Source organism: Neopelma chrysocephalum, unplaced genomic scaffold, assembly GCF_003984885.1.
Source record: "Neopelma chrysocephalum unplaced genomic scaffold, ASM398488v2 Primary Assembly neopelma1_96821, whole genome shotgun sequence".
NCBI classification, from domain to species: Eukaryota; Metazoa; Chordata; class Aves; order Passeriformes; family Pipridae; genus Neopelma; species Neopelma chrysocephalum.
The window spans coordinates 1889287-1911895 of record NW_020925465.1 but is presented as its reverse complement, the minus strand read 5'-3'; the positions used below and the strand labels follow the sequence as shown (position 1 = coordinate 1911895).

Genomic DNA, 22609 nt, shown 5'->3' with positions numbered 1-22609 from the left:
ATGACTGGGATAAAAAAGATATTCTTATCACTGCATTAAATTAAAAAGAAAGAGCCCAGCTTCAGGAAATCACTCAAGCAGGCTGACTGATTGAAATGGGATTCATCCATGTGCTACAGTAATTTCCTACATACCAGTCTAAATCACTGCTCTGAGCAAAGGTGACTGAAGATTGATAAGGGGGTAGTGTGTTTAATGATGTGATGTGTGCAACTCTTCAGTAGCTCACTCTTGAAATGCATGAGACTGTAACCTCTTAAACTGGCTTGAGGAAAATTATTTTAACACCATAGATTGCCCTACAGATTGCTTATCTTTATGCCTTGTCCCTTTCCTCTTGAAGGACTTGGATTAGGAAAATATGAGTTCAGAGCCTTGGCACTGCTTTTCACTTCTGAAGATGGGACTCAATTCCTCCAGCATTGCCTGCACGATATGAATACCTAGCCTGAACTTGCAGTATACACTACCCTTATCCTCGTCAATACAGAGGCATTCCTCTAAAAGTCTTTCCTACCTCACTGTCAGTTACAAGGGACAGATCATCTTTTGGAAGCCATCCCTTCCTCTGCTGTGTGGAGGAGCAGTTCCTCTTCCTTTTGCACACACCTCTCCTCTGTGTTAAAAGTGAGAGATAGAAACTAGGTCTGGCATCTTACACCTAGTGTTTGCTTTCCAGTGGCTAATTTTACTCAATTACAATATTTGATTACGGTCATTACTGTTCCCTGCTGCATCTGGTCTTTTTGTTGACACGAGGGAATTCTCAGTTAGCTATACCGGGGACTGAACCATCAGCAAGAAACAGATATCAACAGTGTTAGGTTAGGTCCACATAACAGCACATCAGCTTTACTCCTTCTGAAGACAAAATATAAGCTGAGTAGCTGAGGAAAAAATCCAGTTACTAGGTGAGAAAATATGGTACCCCATGGGTGTGCATTGCAGTGCTTGGTTAAAAGGTTTCCTTTGAGCTAGATTGGTTTGTGTTCTTAGGTTCTGGGGGAAAGTTCATCTTCATAAACGTTTGTGATCAAATGATACCATCCAACTGTCATGTCTGTAGCTGGTAGTTCATGAGCATTTTGCTGTTGTGGCATGAGAAAGTGGAATTTTGTGCTCCAATTCACCAAACCCATTTTGGAGTGAAAAGTCATGAATCCATTATGTTTAGTCTCCTGATAATCTCACAACTCTTGGAATTCTCTTTCTAACTTCCTGCTTTCCCTGGCTACTATGATAATTCTGGTGGTTTTATTGCCATGTATTTATGAACAATCTTAGCAGAAAACAGTTTGTCAAGTTTAGCACTGCTTGCATCTACAGAAGCAAGGGATCACTCTAATAAGTAATTTGCTCAAGGCTAATTTTAATTAATGCAGGCTGTTAAATGAAAAAGTGTTTCATGAAAGCTAGAACTATGAGGGACTGTGCAAGGCCTTTGTTCTCCATCTGCAGCCTGGTCTGATGAGGTGTTAAAGTGACAGTGGAAGACATTCTGTGTGCAGAGCATACAGTCCTTACAGAATTACTCCTGAATATATGAGTAGTCATATATTCACTATGATGACAAATTATGGTCTTATGGCCAAATTATGGCCACCACATCTCTCTGAAAATGGAGTGAAGACATAAATCACAGAATTAGGGCAGAACTATCTAAGTATTTCCAAAACTTTTGTCAACATGACTGAAGTCAGGTTCCTGACCCCAGTGGCATATACAGAAGGAATGAAAGGGGTTGACCTAAGCCACTGGCTTTCAGAGTTATTTTCTGTTCTCTACGGCTGGATTGTTTTTAATAATTTAAAAATTGTTAGTGATAACTGAACAACAGCTGGAGAGTGTTGAAATGTGGCCATATTCTGACCTTTTTTGTGTTACCACCAACTGTAGGCTCAGCGCTGCTCTTGAACACCGGTGTCAGAACTTTATCGCTTGTTCCCACAACCTAAGCCACAATGGCCTGATAATCACAGAATCATAGAATCAATTAGGTTGGAAAAGACCTCTGAGATCATCAAGTCCAACCTTTGGCCAGACACCACCTTGTCAACCAGATCACGGCACTAAGTGCCATGTCCAGTCTTTCCTTAAATGCCTTCAGGAATGGTGACTCTACCACCTCCCCTGGACAGCCCATGATGCTGTGGAACCAGAGGAACTGCAATCACATCTGCATTTTAGAAAGGCAGAATGCAGTAATTGAAGCGACCTTGGGAAAGTTCAGCAATCACTCATTAGATATCCTGTGTTTCTGGTGCATGCTGGTGGGGAGTGATAAAGCCCTGCCTCACCCGAGCGTGGCACACCTCCTGTGATGAGGAAGGACTTTGTTGTTCTTCTCCTTCTTTCTGTGTGCTTGTTGAGTTCTGATGTAATTTTTCTTTTAACTGCAGGTCACTTCATGGGCAACAACACAGTGATTGATGTTTTGAGGAGAGAAGGGTACGAGGTAGAACACACTCCAGCTGGACAAGCCATCAACAAGTAATGCATGCTTTCACCTAGCTGAGCAGCCATTGAGGGCTGGGTTTGTAAACAATCATGAAGAAGTAGTGGCAGATGGAACTATACCTAACACTCAGCTAGACTTCTTCTCTCCTTCCCAGAAGTTTGCTTTTCTATTCCATGAGCTAGTTTGGAAACAAGATTTTGTTTACTTTTTTTTTTTGTGGTTTGTTTGCGTTACTTTTGTTTTTATGTTTGTTTGGTTTTTTTTAAATGAAATAACATTTCCTCCTCTGTAAGTTTGAACTCTTAAATGAAAAGCACAGACTATGCATGCTTTGTACATCAGATCTGGATGCTGTCTCATACCACATAGGGCTTTCTCTCTTCTCCTTCCTCCCTTTTATATGTTTGAGTGCTCTGCCTTTTACTGTCCTTCTTTTACACCACTATTTTTCATTCTTTCTGATTACTCTCTCTCTCAGCCTGGAATATGAATGCCCAGAGTCTACCCAGTCTCTTTGCAAGCTGTGCTCATGACTGATTGCTCTCATGTCCCTTGCTCTCTTCTGCATTTTTAAGCCAAGGTACTTGTTGTTCTGGTTCATCCTGTCCTTTGGGATATACCCTTACTGCCTCTTTTATCTCTCACTGGATGCTTTTATCCATCTCCATGGTTTCAGTAACTACAGATGCCAGATAATCTCCTCCTCCACTCTCTTCTGAGAATTACATGTGATTTTGAGTCACCTCTTCCTGGAATTCTTGCCACCAGCTTAGGATCTGCAATCCTTGTCTACCCTTCTCCAGAATCTTACCAAATACATGTCTGTCAGATATGCCCACTCCTCCTTATAGTCACTGCTAAAAGACCACAATGGAGAAAAGGTTTGGTCCCAATTATGGTACTGTTTTCTTTTTATCTTCTGTGCCAAGCATGCTGTTCCTCTCTGTTTACATCTCTGTTCCTCCTCCCCCACAATTTTGATATGATGCTCTCAGACAGGACTATCAGCTTTTGTGCAGAGAGCACAGAGAAGAGTCTTGGTCTGTGCCGAGGGCTCCACAGACGTGGTACAAAATAATAGATGTTTTTCTCATACTCATTACTTCACCTTTCTCTTTACACCACTTTTGCTGCTGTCTAAAAACATAAGATTCAAACTCTGGCAGATCATATTTTTGTGACGATTCTTGACATGGACATGTATCATTAACTCTACGTGCACTGAAAAAAACTGAGCCAAGACATCCCCATCTGTATATAAATGCCAGCCTCAAGCTCTGTTGCCACCAATGGGCAGGTGGTCTGATAAGGAGAAGGCCCCTGTGCTTAAGTATAAGACTTATTGATTCTGTGACACTTGAATCATGCTAGAAAATCTAGTGTATCATTGTTTTAAGGATTTATTAAAACAAACAAACAAACAAACAAGAAAACCAAACAGCTTCCACTGATATTTTCGTGTTGCCTGCAACATGACATTGTGCAGTAGCAGCACAGTCTGCTGCTTCCTCTGCTCTGGCTAAACAAAAAGTCCCTTGTGTGGTATCTTGTAGATATCTGTGTGTAGGAACCAAGAAAGATACAAGATTGTTATACTTGTTTTCCCAGGCAAATGACTGGGTGCAGTTACACAATTTCACCTTTAGACAGGGCTGCCTGAGGTGTGCTGTCCATTTGCAGGGGAAATGGGATGGGATGAATGCCCCTGGTGGAGGCAGAAGGGTTCCTTCTCCCTACTATCTCCAAAGCAGGGAAGGTAAAAGAGTTTCTCCAACCAGGCAGCAGTGCAAAAGACAGTTTATGAGTGGTACCACAAGTTCAATTAAGCTGCTTCTGGTTTTAAATGTTGTTCCTGACTTTGGAATGCATTTATATGTTGTAAAACAGTAATCACAATCACAGCCATAATTAAGGTGCTTCCTGACTCCTCCCTTAGCTGCTGTGCTGGGAGAGGGAACTGGCCTGGGGGAGGAAGGACATGCTTTTGTATCTGCGTGCCTTTTCCAGTGGTTGCTTAGTCGGTCCCTGGAAGAACTGCCTGCGGGAAGTGTTGCAAAGGAGGTTATGTATATGGGTGTCTCTTAATAGTGTCTGAGGTCGCATCTACCACAACAAATGGGTGGCTATGCAGGATGCAGCTCATCCTGTACCTGTAGCAGTGCTGAGCTCCAGCATGACATGTCCATAGGTTCGGTGGGGAAGGCTGCAGGCAGCATGGCACTCTAGTCTACAGGGGAGCACGGGTGCCCACTCCTCTCCCTGCTGTGACTTAGACAATTAAGGAACAAACACAGTGAAGAGAAGATGGGGAAAAGGGAATCATAGGCAAAGGGCCTTCAAGCAGATCAAATCAGGTGAGTGGAGACAGCTAGTGGGGGGTCACTCTGTAAGGTGGAGTTAAAGTGCAGGTGATGTGAGGCAGCTGAGGAGGAGAGCTGAAGGGTTGTGATAGTTCAGAGGTGATAAAGTGTGACAGAGTGTGACAATCTCAAGGATTTTGAAAAAGATTGATAGCCTAAGGCCCATTCTGCATCAGTCTCTGTCAAATAAACTTTACCATGTGACCAGTCTATGATTTTCCTAGCAAGAAATAAGACAAATTATCTTTGTTTTCCATCTGCTCTCGCTTTCATGTTTCAGTCCACAATTTTATTTCTCCTTCTCCAGGAAGGACTCTTTTTATTCACCATCAAATAAATGTGCACCCAGTGATGGGCTAGCTTGAAAACTGCAGCCATGCTGAAACATGTCCCTTCTCGACCTCTTCCTTTTCGTGCCACTGGAAGCTGAAAAGAGAACACAGTTCTGAGAAGATTTCAGTTATTAAAGACAGGTTTCCTCCCAGTGGTCTGTGGTTTTGTTGTGGTTTAACTCCAGCCAGCAGCCAAGCCCCACTCAGCTGCTCACTCATTCTCCCACCAGAGGGACTAGGGAGAGAATTGGAAGGGAAAAAGCCAGAAAACTCATGGCCTGAGATAAAAACAGTTTAATGGGGAAAGGAAAAGCCACACACAGAAGCAAAGCAAAACAAGGAATTAATTCACTGCTTCCCATGGGCAGGCAGGTGTTCAGCCATCTCTAGGAGAGCAGGGCCCCATCACATGTAACAATTACTGCGGAAGGCAAACACCATCACTCCAAATGTCCCACCTTCCTCTTTCTTCCCCACAGCTTTATATACTGATCATGATTTCATAAGGTATGGAATATCCCTTTGGTCAGTTTGGGTCGTCTGTCCCAGCTGTGTCTCCTCCCAACCTCCCTGTCAGTGTGGCAGCACAAAAAGTGGAAAAGGCCCTGGCTCTCTGCTAGCCCCACCCAGCAACAACAAAAACATCTCTATCAACCTTGTGTTCAGCACAAATCCAATACATAGCCCTCTACTAGCCATTTTGAAGAAACTTAACTCTACCCCAGCTGAAACCAGCACAGGTTTTCTGTTACCATTCTGAATTTCAGCCCAAGCCAGTCTCCAATTTAATCTTGTTACAGAAGACTGTTGGATTTCTTCTCTTCTCTTTATGTAGCCACAAAGATCAGTCAGATATTCCTGTTGGGTTCTCTGTGCACTCAGAGTGGACTGAGCTTGTGGGTTTGCCCAAGATGCTCATAAAGAAGAGGGCAAATTGCTTTGTTCCAAACAATGAGAAGTGTGGGCCTGCAAAGCCTTGAGTGAATAGAGATGTTGTTTGCTCTAAGTATAAAGAAACAGAGCTTCAGTAATCAGCATGGAGCTGATTGTTGGCTTTTTCAGTTTATCACCTTTGCAGGAAGCTGCGTAGCCCCCATCAGATACTGGAAGGTTGCTGTGAGGTCTCCATGCAACCTTCTCTTCTCCAGGCTGAACAGCTCCAACTTTCTCAGCTTGTCCTCTTAGGAGAGGTGCTCCAGTCCCCTTATCAAATTCATGGCCCTCTCTGGACTTGCTTCAGCAGTTCTGCATCCTTCTTATGTTGGGGACGCCAGAACTGCATGCAGCCCAGATGGATCTCACAAGAGCAGAGTAGAGGGGGAAATCTCCCACCTCAACTTGCTGGCCACAGTCCTTTTGATGCAGCCCAGGATCTCATTGGCTTTCTGGGCTGCCAGTGCACATCTCTGGGTCATGTTGAGGTTTTCACCAACCATCACCCCCAAGTCTTTCTCCACAGGGCTGCTCTCAGTCACTTCTCCGCCCAACCTGTGGGTGTGCCTGGGATTGCTGGGAACCAGGTGTAGGACCTTGCGCTTGGCCTTGTTGAACTTTGTGAGTTTTGCATTGGCCCACCTCTCAAGACTATCGAGGTCCCTCTGGATGGAATCCCTTCCCTCCAGCATGTCGACTGTACCACACAGCTTGGTGTGTCAGCAACTTGCTGAGGATGCTCTCGATGCCACTGTCCGTGTCACTGACAGAGATGTTGAACAGCACCAGTCCCAGCACCGACCTCTGAGGGATACCACTCATCACAACTCTTCAAGTACAGCCATCCAGCCAGTTCTCTATTCACTGAGTAGTCCATCCATCAAATCCATGTGTCTCCGATTTGGAGAGAGGGGTGTCATGCAGGACAGAGTCAAACACTTTGCCTAAGTCCAGGTAGATGATGCCAGTTGCTCTGCCCTTATCCATCAGAGCTGCAGCCCCATCATAGAAGATCATCAAATATGTCAGGCATAATTTGCCCTTTGTAAAGCCATGTTGGCTGTTACCAATCATCTTTTTGTTTTCCATGTGCCTTAGCATAGTTTCCAGAAGAATCTGTTCTACTGTCTTGCATGGCACAGAGGGGAGACTGACTGGTCTGTAGTTCCCTGGGTCTTCTGTTTTCTGCTTTTTAAAAATGAGAGTTATATTTCCTTTTTTCCAGTCCTCAGGAACTTCACCTGACTGCTACAATTTTTCAAAAATTGGATAGTGGCTCAACAACTTCGTCTGCCTGCTCTCTCAGGACCCGCAGATGAATCTCATCAGCTCCCATAGACTTATGCAAGTCCAGATTCCTTAGATGGTCTTGAACCTGACCTTCTCTTACAGTGGGCTTAGCGTCTTCATTCTCCCAGTCTTTCGTGACTTCAGTGGCGTGGCTGGAGGCCTTACTGTTGAAGAATGAAACATAGAAGTTGTTGAGAACCTCAGCCTTCTCTTTGTCCAGGGTAGCCAAGTCTCCCATTACCATTAATGGTATCTTGAGCCATTCCTTTCAAAGACAGTAATTTTGCAAGATGCCTTTCTGTAGCCATGACCACAGACTGCTTGTTACTTACCAGTGAGAGCTGTTGATCCAGGACTGGCTTCATCAGTTAGTGGGCTTTAGTCATTTTATCCCTGCCACTTCCCCAGAGTTACTTGGCTCTGGGCAGGAAATGCTGAAAGGTCTGTGTTTTGCAGTACAGCAGAGGATGTGTAGTAGACCAAAGGAGTGTGGTTTGACCTTCTCTGACTTTGAGGGTGTTACCATTTTTGCCTCTTTCTAGGTAGGCAAAGTTATCACCAAGAGTTATTCCACCCTGAACCAGATTGCATTCTTTCCTCAGATCCAGATTGCCACTTTTCCAAAGCTTTTTTTTTTGTTAAAGAGAACTATTTTGATCAGAATATTGACTTAAGGAAGAAGGAGCAGAAATATAAGGCAGAGAAATGAGCATCCAGCCAATATGTCAGGGAGAAACATCTATTTTATATACATGTGCCTTGATAGTAACTGTATCATGATTTTACCTCAAAGCCCTTTCCAATGTTGTCTGTGTTCCCTCTTTCTTCCAGCCAAAAATCTCCCAAAACCTTGTTAGCCTTTTCATCATCACACAGTCCCTATATCACGTCCCAGGAGCTCCCACTGCCATTGCACCCCCAGAAGGAGAAGGAGGAGAAGGAAGAGTTTCTGCCTCACCTGCTACTGCCTGACAGCATCGATGTGCTGGAGAAGGTAGACAGGAAATACAAAAAGAAGAAGAAGAAGCAGCAGCAGAAGAAACGCAGACTGCGACAGTTTAACGACCTCTGGGTTCGCCTTGAAGAAAGGTAGTTCAGGGCTGGGGAGGGGGGATGGTTTGTCATGCAAACTGGACTTTACTTAGACTGTTTAATTTGATCCACCAAACTTCTGCAGGGGCTAGATACACCCTGAGGATAGGATCTGGCCTTTTCCCTCACCATGATTCTTTCTGAAAACTTTACACAAGACTGCTTGTGCTTTTAGTGACAAAATAGCTTTTTTTTTTTCCTCCCCGTGGTTAGGTTTGTGAAAAATGAGGCACAAAACAAGTGGAAGCCTTGTCTAGATCATTTTGCATTGGGGATTGAGGGATTGTGAGCATATGGCAGTCCTCTCTATCACAGAAGGGTAGGTCCAGTGGTACATGGTACAGATCAAAGTCTTGGGCTGTTATCCAAGAGCTGCTGCATGTGTGGAAACTGTCGTACCTGGCATACGTACTCCTCGCATTTGGACAATATTCATACAGTATTTCCAGCCTCTGTATTCTTCCAGCCTAGTGGATGATGGAGTTAATATAAAAAACTGAGTGTATTGTGGGGCAAAGGTTCGCACATAACCCTTAGTTTTCATCCAGAAGAGCTTACTTACCTGCAAGTACTACAGCAGCCTGCAAAAAAAAACCCCAGCTTTTCCCTCGCTACCTATACTTGGGCCTGTGGCTGAATGTATACCTTAAATGTTTCCCTCCTGTCAGATAACCTCGTATCATTTACTTTCTACTGATGTAGTTGATACCAGCTGATTGTGAATGGGTTCAGGGAGTTTCTGTTGATAGACTGTTTAGTTGAAATGGTAAGGACTGACTGCCTTCAGCTCCCCCCGCCTCCAGTGTGACATGTTCAGCTTTTCACACGCAGTTTTTCCCACAAAGCTCAGGGAAGTCAGTGGGCAGTGACTGTGAGATACGTGTGCACTTGCAGTATCAGTGCCTTCAGAAGATGAGGGAAGATGGGAAGATGTGCTGCTGTGATTAAATCGGAGGTACATTAAGGCTACACACTGTTTTGCAAGTACTGCTAGGCAGTAGTGCAGCAAAAGCAAAGCTTATATGGCAGCTTAGGAAACTGCTGCACAAATACGGGAGCAGCAAATGCCACTTTTCTTTTTTTTCTTTTGTAATGTTTCCTTTCTTCCCCTGCTAATTAAGTCATCCTTTGTGCTAGAAACTTACCCAGATGCTAGGTGACAGATTAATTTTAGGGGTGAGCCCTTAGTAGCAGAGAGCTTGAACGTCTGGACATGGAGCTGTTGCATGACAGTACTGGGAAAGACAAGCGATGCCTGGGAGATTGCCGAGGGAAAGCAGCTGTCACTCGGGCACAAAGCCCGTCCCTGAGCTGGGTTTTCTGTAAAGCAGGGGTTATCTCCACTCTCAATGCCCAGGCTCCCGGGCAGACGTGGGATGAGCTGACAGCCCCACCTCGTGGAGCAGCCGCGCCTGTTCCCGCGGAGATCCAGCACCTCTGGGCTCAGCCTGACTCGTTTGCCGGGCACGTCTCGCTGGGAGCCTCAGCCCTTGCTCTAACCATTCCTCGGGGGGCTCAGGCACAGGTTCCTTTTGCCAGGGCATTCACAGCTTTCAGGTTTGCAGTTGGACTCGATGATCTTAAAGGTCTTTTCCAACCTAAATGATTCTGCAATTCCTTCTGTCAATCTGAAAATGTGAAAGGTGCAGCTCAAGGGATTTTAATACAGGATTGTAGTGGGCTTGGCAGAATGCTTTGGTTTGTGCCCCTGTATGCATTAGCTGCCAGCTCTACTTCTTTGATGTGCTGCCAGCTGGCTTCACTCCAGCTATTGTTCAAATCTTCAGGGGAACCCTTTGGGTAAGGGAGAGTAAATGCTTTTAAAAAGGATACTAATTGCCTTCAGTTTCTCAAAGTATTTTTGCTTAATGGGCCAAAATAAGACAAGAATGATGAACAGCATCTGGTGCAGGAGAAATTACTCAACTTTTGTATTTGCCAGGTGGACTTGCTTTTAGTTTCATCCAAATTTGTCTTCAGGTTCCACAGAACATCATGAGGCCCTGGGGTTTATGTCAGTCCTGCAGCTATGGGATCAAGTATTGCTTTCAGTCCTTTGCCAAGGAGAACAACACCAGTGTAGTATGTGACCCTTCTGACTCTTGGCCTGCTGCAGTGTGTAATCTCCCCCGGTTCAGAACAGTTGGTGTTAGCAACCTAGAGCACACAATTTTCTCTCCTCCGTCACGTATTGCCATAATGGGAGTTCAGCATCATGTGGGCTCTGATTCAGTTCTTGTTTATCACCACGTCAGAGTACTCACTTTCATGGGAAATACTCTGGAATGTGGTGATTTTTCCTGGTGACTCTAGAATGTGCATCTGGATGTGACTTCTCCTCTCCTTAGAGTATGACATGCAATCTCTTTGTAATTCATGACCTGTGGAAGAGATCATACAGTATAAAAACAAATTTGGTCCACGTTAAGATGCATGAAGCATGGCTGAGGAAGATGTACTCAGTTGAGAACAGGTATCTCACTCCAGCAACAGTCCTCTGCAACAATGCTTGTTTTGTTCTTATATATTTACTGCTTAGCTAAAAGACACTAGGAATATGGTCATCTTACCCACCTGACTGACTGTGGGAGCAATGGGCAGGCTGGATAGACCTGAGACAGGGCAGGTATTTTCCTGGTGTTTTCACCCTCCTCAATCTCTCTTCCCTGTTGCTCTTCAAGACTACTCCATATTTCAGCTGGGTAGTACCCTCGTCCTTGTGGGCTGGCATGGGAGCTGCCCACACTTGTGAGGAACAGACAGCACTCTGTCATTAGGAGACAAAGACTTTTGGTGAGCGTGTAACTTGTACAAGAGACCATTCCTGTGAACCCAGAAGACTAACAGCAGGGCGCAGAGACTCACCACCTCCTGCTCTGTGGCTGTTGGGCAGTTCTGGGCTGGGTCTGGACTGATGTTCTTCTCTTGCCTTGCAGCGCTACCGACCATCCTCCCCGGATCCGCATCATTAATGGCTACATCACGGTGGAATCCCAGCCCCGGGGCCACGGGTGGTCCAGCCACACGCGCACAGACACCAACAGTGCTCACCAGCTTTCCCGTTCTCTCTTCCTCCCGCTGCTGACTTTGACTTTGCATATGATAATGCTGCATTGAAACACAGGGGGACCCAAGTTGCAGGGCTGTTGCCTTAAAAATAAATAAATAAAAAAAAGAAACTCGTGTGAAAAAAGGAAATAGAAGACTCTGGGTGGGACACCCGTTCTTTGGGGTGTTCTTAAACTGCCTCCTTTTCCTGAGTCTGGATGATTAACACTATTAACTGGTTTGACCTACCCAATACAGGAGAAGATATTTTGATGAAAGTGTTATTTATCCTTCTCTTGCAGAAGAATGATTTCATGTTATCCCATAATGCTTTGGGGAGATTATAATGTTGCTATAACATAGCTGTTGTTTAGCTATATGAGCCCAACTAAATTACAATTTTTTCACCTTCAGTGCCTTGTAAGAATATTTACATACCACTGACTTGTTTATTAGAACAGATTTTGTTCATATGAGCACAGCTGTGAAAGAGAGGTTGATATTTTATGTCTCTACTTCGTAATGTTTTTATGTCTTGCCTGTTAGGGCTCCAGATTACATATAAAGGTTCATGACAACACCTTCTACAATAGAATAAAACAGTGAAGACTTGTGAACAGAATGTTTCTGCTGTCTGTTTGGTGCTGTGTAAGATGGGTACACCTCAACCTCCAATGACCAGACAAGAGTTGAAAGTGCAAATTAATTACAGAATTACAGAATATTCTGTGTTGGAAGGGACCCACAAGGATCATCGAGTCCATCTGTTAAATGAGCGGCCCGCACAGGGATCCAACCCATTACCTTGGTGTTACTAGCACCGTGCTCTAACCAATACACATTTAAGGGAAAAAAAAATTCCAGGGCAATTTCACAAATCATACTGTTGGACACTTCCAAAATAAGTCCTCCAAACCAGGCTTTCCCTCTTTTTCTAAATCAAAAATATATTGTTGTTTTTTTAGCTGGGTTCATGTTTGGGGAGAAAGGGTTTTCTTTTCCTTTTCTACACAGTTAGACTTCATTCTAGGAAATCCTTGCAAGTTTTCTACTGAGTTCACTGCCCAGACTTCCCAAATTGTTTGAAGTCCTTCGCTGCCTGAGTGAAATGGACATGTTGTTGACTGTTGAATGTAAGAAGCGTGGAAGTCACGATGAATTGTTTTCTGTGTTTGTATAGGACATCCTCTTGTGATCACACTTACTCATTTTGTGAGCAACATATCCCTCCCTCCTCTTAGGAGAGTTTCATTGCCTGGGAAGGCCTCATATTCATGCATGGGAGGACTTGGAACGAGCGTGTTGAGCTCAGTAATTTGGAAACATAGCAGTCATCTGCCCCAGTAAGACAACAAACCCTCAGGTTTCCCTTCCTATGCATTTACACGTGCCTTGCTGCCTTTTCTGTTGCCTATAAAATGTACTTCTTTTTCTTATCCTCCTATGGCACGTTAGAGGAGAAACAGAAAATGTTCCAGCTTTCTTAACAGGCTTTTCAACTCTTGATCTCAAATCTCAGCCCACCTTCAGAAGGACTGAACCTGAACAAAGCCTCAGTTTGCTGAGGAGAACAGAGAAAGGAGAGGCTAAGTATCACAGTTAGCAGCAGCACTGTGGGGAATGAAATATATCTGGGCTGGAGTAGAAGACAGCACCACCTCATTGCATATTCCTTCTTATACAGAACACTGCAAGACCTCAGGGTCCTGAATGCATTCTGGCTTTACACAGCAGCCAGGCTGGTGATGTGTTCTCCCCTCTGGCCTCTCTCTGGTTGATCTTTCATTGGTCATAGGCCTGGTGGATCTGGTGCTTGTTTTCCTTGACCTGAATATTACCTGAAGGGAGCAGATCATATGGAGTAAAGGTTAGCTACAAAAATGCACTGCAGGCCTGACAAACTGGGCACATAGAATTATAGGATCACAGGATGATCTGGGTTGGAAAGTACCTTAAAGATCGTCTCATTCCAAACTCCCTGCTGTAAGCTGGAACACCTTGCACTAGACCAGGTTACTCAAAGCCCCACTGAACCTTGCCTTGAATGCTTCCAGGGATGGAACATCCACAACTTTTCTGGGCAACCTCTTCCTGTGTCTCATCACCCTCACATACATACTTGTGTATTTTAGCAGTGCACCTGAGTGGGGCCACCAAAACCTTTGCATCAGAGTGTTTTCTGTACTTGCTAACCTATGCATCTGTATTGCTTCTCCTCCTTTTGTCCTTAGGAATTGCATGATGAAGTGTGGCATGGGTCCAAAGGGCACAGGAAGCACTGGGAGAAAGCAGCTGAGGCAGAGCTTCTATTTCTTTTCTCCATTACAAGCCAAAGGCTGCTGTGTAAAATAGCCCCAGGCTGACTTTTCCCTTTGTTCTCTCCTCTATGGTTGCTCCTGAGCTCCATCTCTGTGAGGATAACCTGAGTCGAGTGGAACAGCCATCAATGTTTTTCGAAGGTTGGCATGAGGAAAGAGTAGTTATAAAATGCTCAGGAATTACAGAGACCTGAAATCACACTATGGATAATTCAGTTCTGGTAGTGTAACTCACTTTGTGGCCTGTTTCCCAGTGCCTGACTGTGTCAGGGAACCAGATGTATTTAAACTGTGATGGATTGTGTGCCTACAGAAGCTGCATCTTGGGAGTCTTTCTGCAAAGTAATCAAATTCTTTCAAGATCTTTTTGAGGGTCTCATGGACTTGGCCTGACACCTGTGAACTAAACTGTTGGTTCCAACCTCTCAATTTTTCTTTCAGACCAGTCTTTGTGATTGTCCTTTCTGCTCCCCCCATGCTGGCTCCAAATTAGTTTGTGCAGTTTGAGTCTTTACCAGCAAAAGGTCAGCAGACCAGCTATCTAACTATGGACACTCATAGTGTGGGAACTGCTTCTGGAGTCTCAAATAAAATTGGAGCAGAGATAATACCTTTTTGCTGAAAGGTACCTCTGAGGTTAAAATATTGAGTAAGACCTTTTGCAGCCCTCTGCTAGAGGGGATTTGAAGCAACAGCTCTCCCAGGTGCCCACTTAACACCTACTGAGAAGCTGACTAGGGAGATACCTAGTCAGGAGGTGGCCTTTTCTAATGAAAGGGAAGAAATCAGCTATTTTGATCACGTTCAAATTAGCAATAGAATGAAATAAGCCCCTGCCTTGTCTAGTTTTATTGTTACAGATACGTAGCTGCATGCAACCACACCTGATATTATTGTGATTGTCCACCTGCCTTTTTAAATCATCCCAGGAAATGTATTTCTTATGTCTAATTTGAACATAGTAGAATAAATATAAACTTATCCCAGAGTTTGATAGTGGCAAGCCAGTGTTTGAGACCTTCCAATGGTGGGTTTAGACCTCAGTTGCACGTGGAAGGCACATGAAGTTTTGTGCTGGACTGTTGCTGTTGCAATATGCTGGGTAATTATTTGTCAATACAGCTTCAAGGATGTAAACTCACACCCAAGGAGATAAAATGGACAAAGGCTATTAAAAGTACAGGAGTAGAAATGCTATGAGCAACGAGAATCTTGACCATCGATCTCTACCCTTCAAAGAAAGGTAAAAAATATGTGACATAAGTGCAGCAGTTACACTTCTGTGCTTGTCAGGCCACATGAAACAACGATCTGTCTTGGGGACTTAATGTTTCTAAGCACTTTGGTACCATGCAAGCACCCCACCCAGTCAGAAGAACATCACTAAGCAGAGAACCCATACCCAGGCTCCTGTGACACAGACTGCTTTCCCCATGTTAGACTTGGGCTGAACTTCTAGCTTCTTGAATGCCACACTTGGCTTTCTGCAGTGTTGTGTACTTTGTCTTGCAGCTTACGTTGCTCCCCATGGAACTAGAATATGATAATGCAAATAGTGTTTTACAGAGGAAATTGTTCTCTAGAAGGTGACTTAGGACCAGTGTCGCTCTGGTGATGTTTGCTCAGTTAACAGCAATACAAGAAAATATGAAGTGTTTTTCAACAGAAATCACCAAACATTGCCTAGGATCTGTTCATATTTTGCTGAAGGACCACGGGCTGGCAGGAGAGCCTCTTCAAGCTTGCTCAAGCTTTTTCAGGTTTGATGCTTGAGTTGTCTGGATGTGTGGAAGTTTAAACAGAATAAAAGTACTGCACTCAGCTGAATTCACAGCATTGTTTATTTATTGATTATTGTGGGTGTAGTTGTCCATTATCTGCTTGGGAGGTAGAGCTGTAATGTTGGAGTTGTATTCTGTGGTGAGACTCAAATTTGAGGAAAATCAGTTGTGCTGAGAATTCTGAAAACATCGCTTGTGGTTAGCCCAAGAACTCAATAGCTATAAAGGAAATTAGGCAAGTAAAGCAGTTTTCAGAACAGCTGACAACCACTGGCTCAACAGGTCATCACCTAGACAGCAGGAATGGAAACTCATAATCCATGAAACATTTATGTGTACCACTGTGAACAAATACACAATAATTTGCCCAGGAATCATGATGTCAATGATGAAATACAGTACAGAGATTGGCTTACAGCCCCAAAAAGGACAAAAATACCCTTTCCAAAATTTCAGTGACAGATGCTAATAAGAAGCTGAATATTCTTCAAATATCCAGTGCTTTCCTGATTTTCTTATCTGTTTAATCTCAGTGACTTCCTCTGGTGATGTGTTCAAGACCTACATGGAATATCCTGCATCTGAATTTCATTAAAACTCAAATTTGTTTTCAAATTTCTTCATGCTTGCAATTTGGCCACTGCATTTCCTGATGCATTAATTCTGATTTTTTCTTTTAATTCAGAGTAAGTGTGCTGTAGAACCTGGTGTTTATGTCTGTTCTTTATATGGAAAAATGTAGTGCATTAGAAGTCTTTGTAGTACCTCTGCCTTGCTGCACAGATCCTGCCAGACCTTTCTGGGGAATCTCTTACTGCATGACCCCCTAATATCCAAAAGAATCAGAGTTCAATCCAGAGTTCAATGACTGGTGGACTAGCAAGTAAGGATAAAAGAGGTTTCAGTGAATTTTAAATCCTCTGATATGATGAGGTCAACCTTCAAATTGAGAGATCTAAAGGTGAGTTAAAATTTGGTCTTGAAATGCACAGACACCCCTTAAGCAGTATTATAAGTGGCCACCCTTTCTAGCAGCTCCAGATCCTGGGGATTCCTCCTGTGTGGCAGCTGAAGCCTTGTCCAGGGACCCAGAGGTCTGTCTAGAGGCCTGGGTCCCAGAATGATGGATGTGGCTGCTGCTTTCCCATTTGAGAATCAACTGGTGGCAAAGCTGAGCATGTACTCCGGAGACAGACAGACAGGCAAATGCAGATAGAGGACAGTGACATGGCCAGCCACACACATGAGGTGCTGCTCTCCACAGCACCCACATACAGGACTCACACAGAACACAAGCACAGACAGCCGAGTCCCCTTCTCCTCTTCAGCTGGTGAAGACATTCATTATTAAAGGACATGCACTCCCCCAGTCCACCTCAGTTCATAAGCACAGACACAGTAATGGCTTGTACTGGCATGGCCCACCCCTCTGTCTATCCACTACTCCCCCTTAGATCCTGAATCCTCTTCCAGGCTTTACAGGTCTCCTACTCACTGTCTCATCCAGTTAACAGACCCAGAACCACACACTGAACTCAGGTCCCCCATGCTCACAGGTCCCCTCAGCTATCAGCTCTGCCCCTCTGCCTACTTAGTCCCTCTGCTCAGACCCAGCACCTCCTATTGTGGGCTGGTACAGCTGGTGGTTTGCAAGTGAAGTACACCCCACACCTGCACAACAGGTTGGCAGAAGGTACAGACCCTCTTCCGCCTCACAACAACTAGCACAGCCACTGGTGCCGGGCACATATGCCTGTGACTTGCAGTCCCACTTCAGCCAATGCAGCTGAGCCCCTCATCTGCTTTGTTCTCCCTCGCTGTTTTTCAGGATACTCACTGTTGTCACATTGGATGGTGGCTAAGAACATCACACATTGTTTTTAAGAAAAGATTTAATAAGAGGACAGGATCAACTTCAGTGCTCAGGCATTGGGTGTATTCAGGCAAGTGTACTGACCAGGAAAACAGTCCCTTTTATGCCAGTTCCTGTCTACCCCCTCTCTGTGTTCCTATCCAACTCCTTCTGCTGAACATTCTTTTGTAAATTTTGGGTAGTCCCTCAGACCCCCTCTTGACCATTTCAAATCCTCACAATCCTCTTTTTTTCCCCTTTCTGTTCAGTTACGAAGTCCAGGTGACTATTTCCAAAGCTGGGCCTGAGAGTTACCTTTAATCATCAGTTAGTAACTAGAAACTTTTAATCCTTGGCATTGTGTCTTTTATCTGTTGTCCATCAGGTTTGTGTCTGTATGTGTTCTTGCTTATCACTTCCCCTTTCATTTATTTTTCCCTTTGTCCTGAAAAGATTCATTGATCAAATAACCTTAATTAGGCAGATGCTCTTACCTTTCACATAACTACAGCACAAGATATTTTCTAAGCAGAATGCAAAAAAGACAAGTGATTTTTTCTTGTTGGCAAGTTGGAGTTATGTCACAGCAAGGGTACAGGCCAGGGAACAAAATATATGAAACTAACTCACACCTTAAAGCTTCCTTTGCTGAAACCAACTCCATGTTGCCAAACCCAAGAAGCAGAACTATAGCCCTGTCTTTGAAGATCCGGCATGGAAGAAAAAACTGAAGGTGATGCTATAAAGACAGGTAGCATGACACTTGAAGATATTTGCTCACCTGACCTCCTGATGCAGCGGTAGCCACCAGCACCTTTCACTGAGCCAAGTGGAAGCCAATGACAGCATCTCAAGACGACTATTTTCAGCTTAATCGTAGCTTGTGAACCACATATGGCTTGCTGGAAGCATGGCTGCTGGCTGACTCCCAGAGCAGATACAGGGGTAAATCTCTCCAGGGACAGGGAGAGTTCTGATCCTGTCAAAAAAAAGCTGAGGATTTTTCCCCAGCGGCTCATACAGCTATAGTTTGCCAAGCAAGCAGTTGCTGCTTTGGTCTGAAGGCACTACATGAGCTGCATGTGGAATGGGCCTGCTGGAGACAGGTGTCTGTATATCTTGGACTCTGGGACCTGTAGGGCCATAACAACACGTTTTGTCATCTGGGGAAATAATACCTGCTGACCACATCCTACTTTCCCCCTCCACACCAATTTTTCTCTTGGAAACAAATGACAAGAAAAACAACAAACAACAAAAATATTGTGTTCTTCTCCTAATTGTATACAGTACTGTGATGTAGAATTTGTGAATATGGTGTTTGGCCTGACCAGATTGTTGGACTTCAGCAGACAAGTGTTGTTAGTACAATGTGCTGCTGAGAGAACATATTCTAGTCTGGTAGTGAGGCCTGTATAAACATTTTGGGGTCCCAGATATTTCAGCAAGTCTTAGTACTTTGTACCCAGACAAGGCAAGTGAAAGATTCTTACCAGCCTAGACAACAGATTTTCTTGAGCACTAGAGGAAGGCTGCACCCATACAGTAAAAGAAATAAATATCCTTTTCAGCCACACCTTGATTGTGATCTGGCTGTCACTAAACCTCTTTCAGAAAGTTTGTGGACATTTTCTGGTACTAGGACGTTTCTGTCACACTATGGAAGAGAAATTGGGTCACATATGATGAGGGAGGAAAGGCTGAGAAAATGGGCTGAATGGTACCTCAGCAAATGGGGAAAAAGCTTCTGTGATAGCAGGAGGGTCTGAGTTGTGTTGACCTGCACATACCATCACCTGGTGTCTTTGGAATGGTCTCCTCTGCAACATAACTTTCTCCCATTCTCCATCATCCTAAAAAGCGCGTCTGAAGCATGCAGATCATCTCCTATGATCTCTTCATTCCCTGCTTGAAGCTCTGAGCACTCTCTATGCAGCAGCTTTTTCACATTCCTGATATTTAATCAAGCCTATTCCTATTCAGTAATAGCCTTATTCTTCAGGGCAGTAATTCTCCTGCTCTCTGACGGGATCAGCATATTTCTGCCTTCTTGAACTGTGGATATCATCATGGATTGATACTGGAGAAAGAAACTCCTAATACCTCCTTGTAGTCTTTCTAGCACTTGCAGGTTAAGTAATGGTGGGATCTTTGCTATTCATTTTATCTACTGCAACATAGCATTATTCATGTGGACAAGAAACTTGTTTGTTACTAGGTCTAAATGGACACCAACAGAGCTGCTCACTAACAGCATTCAGGAGTTGAGAAAAAAGGAAGAAAATACATGATGTGTGACTTTTGTAGTAGTGCCTACCTGACCTATGGGATACATCATCTTGACCTGAAGTAAGAAGAGCTGGTTTTCATAGAAACTCCCATTTGGCTATTCACGGAGATGACGGAATATGCAATATCCCTCAGCTAACACTAGATGTTGCCCGTGTGCTTTAGAAGCTGATGCTCAACACACGAAAGGGAACAGTTTGCTTGAGACTTTAGAAAAGCTAACCTAGGTACAAGGCTATGTGCTTGCTATCTCAGAATTATTTCAGTCAGCAGTGCAAATTCATTTCTGCCTGACTTTATCTGGCAGTTATTTCTTTTTTCTCATCACTCTTTAGGCCTGGCTAGTCCTATCTGAATGGTAATTTGGAGGGAAACTCTTATCTGCCTTCTTAAAATTTCCACTGTTTTTTTGCTACCCCTGTAGAAAGCAGTGTTACCCAGGGCGGAAATATGCACACTTCAAGAGAATATGGCAAAGTTGTTACTAAGCCTCCAAAACATCCTCACCAATTTCTATACCATAGAAAGCATCTTTGTGCACTGTCTGTTGTTGTTCTGTTTGCCATGATGTTCTCTCTTGAACAAGTAAAAGTATATGGTTAAACCATTGAAGTGAGAAGTTGCAGTACTTTGTTCAGATCCTTGCTCAGGCTGGCATTTTAGATGGGTAGTTTTGCTCCATTTGTGCCTTGCTCTCTCTTTTCTTAAGAAGGCACTTAGCGGTGCTTCCTTCCCACACAGGGAGGATACATTCTTAAATATTAATCCAAGTGCTTGAATGGCACTGGTAAAATCATGTGGGAGAAAAGTACTCTTAGAGAATAAGATCATTAGAGTCATCATCTATATTAAAGATGAGAAGTCTACCTCAAAATATTCAGTTCTCCAGAGTATTGTGTATTTGAGTGAATTAACGACCAGTGTACAGTCCTGGCAGCCAATTCCTCTGAAACCCTGGCCAGACCACTGCTCTTGTTCTTTTGAGGGATACCTTGAAGTTTTAGCCATCTGCAATTCCTTCAACGTGCTTTAAATATAACTCTTCCAGAGAAAATCAAACCACAGGAGCTCTGAATTCCATCCTGACAGTAAGTAAGCATCAGGCTGACTGTATACGTGTCACCCTGCTTTAAGAGGAGACCCCACGCTATTCCTGCCTCTCCCCTTGTGAGAGAAAACCATTTCCACTCCCAACCCTACTGCTCTTGAAGAAAATCACTTTCTTTTTGGTGTGCTGGCAAAAAATGTCAGCTGTGTTTCTTTGGTTTTGCTGCTCTTCTTCTTGGATTTTATATCACTCTTGGTTTTTATATAATTTATTCTCCCAGTGGAATCACATGCTGCATCTTGATTCTTTATGTTATGCAGCATTTCAAACACAGACTTGTCTTGATGATAAATCCACGTACCCTGTCAGAAATGCTCAAGGTCTGAATGGCTGGCAATTAACAAGCAAAACATACCCGCAAAAGTGCATATCCTTCTGTATGATGCTGTCTTTCTGACTGGTGTGCCTTCTCTGGGCCCTTTGAATTTCAGAACTCTGGGACTCAGAGGAGTTCTGCCTTCCAGATATGGGGTTAAAAATTTTCCTCCATCTCAAAGCAAAAGACAGGGATCAAGTATTTGACTGCACAAATGACACCTTCAGCACACTTCTGATAGGCCCACATTAGCTGAAGCCACTGAAGGTGAAAAGCTTTTTTCAGTTTTTAGAAACTTTCTTTACCTTTAAATCATCACCAGCTTACTATTTTGATTCACACTGCCCACAGAAAGAGGTCCTTAGCAAAGTAAAGGCATATTTATCAAGGGTCGCTGACTTCACAGAAATCTTTCCAGGTCATTCTGTTCCTCTGGATTGGGCTGTTAGAGGTTTCTCTGTAGTCAGAAGAGAAAAAGTTAGAAAAATCTAGAGCATAAACTTCATTTAATTGAAGAGAGAAAACAGAAGATTTGTCATTTAACTGTTGCAGAATTAAACAGCAGAAGTATTTGTGTTGCTGTGGGTTAGTCCTGGCAGGGAGCTCAGCCAGACAGCCACTTGCTCATTCCCCCCAGCGGGATGGGGAAGAGAGTTGAAAGGGTAGAAGTGACAAAACTTGTGGGTTGAAATAAAGACAATTTGAGAAGTAAAGCAAAAACTATATATGCCAACAAAGCATCAGTAGGCAGATGTTCAACCCTTTCCAGGAAAGCGGGGCTTTGTCACATGTAATGTTTACTTGGGAAGACAAATGCTCTAAGTCCAAGTGCCCCTACCCCTTCTCTTTTTTTTCCATTCAGCTTTATCTGCTGAGCATGATGCCAAACAGTATGGAATATTGCTTTGGTCAACTGGGGTCAGCTGTCCAACCACGTCCCCTCCCAACCGTTTGTGCACTCCCTTCCTGCTCACTTCCATGAGAAACAGAGTAGGGCTTGATGTTATTCAAGCACTGTTCAGCCGTATCTAAAACACATATATGTCATCAAGTCTATTTTCAGCACAGATCCAAAACATAGAACCATACAAGCTACCAGGAGGAAAATTAATGCTATTAGGCAAAACCCAGTACCACTATGGAGGAAGATACTGTACAGGCATTTAAAGTTTTACAGATTAGATTTGAAGTTACCAAATCTTCGTTATTTTTTCTTTAACAAATAATGTATATTTCATTTGTAAGTAATGATGTAATGTCTAAGAAGTCAAGTAATGCCTAAGAAGCTCTCTCTGGCAACCTTCTGTGAGTGAGAACAGCACAAGTGACAGATACTTAAATGAGGAGCTACTTAGTACTGTCAATAATACTAGTAAGGCAGGGGAAATTCTGGTTTGTATGTTTTCCAAACACACAAACCCAGGTGCTTCAA

General features: G+C 43.7%; 1 protein-coding gene across 1 annotated transcript in view; it reads left to right on the top strand.

Annotated features, from left to right (window-relative positions):
* Positions 1 to 12135, top strand: part of TRABD2A (TraB domain containing 2A) — a 68606-nt gene extending 56471 nt beyond the window's left edge. Inside the window, exons 6-8 of the mRNA XM_027670270.1 lie at positions 2400 to 2490; positions 8205 to 8462; positions 11402 to 12135. Coding sequence (XP_027526071.1) covers positions 2400 to 2490; positions 8205 to 8462; positions 11402 to 11582 — 530 coding nt within the window. The 3' untranslated portion in view covers positions 11583 to 12135. The remainder of the gene's footprint in view (positions 1 to 2399; positions 2491 to 8204; positions 8463 to 11401) is intronic.
* The last annotated feature ends 10474 nt before the right edge of the window (positions 12136 to 22609 follow it).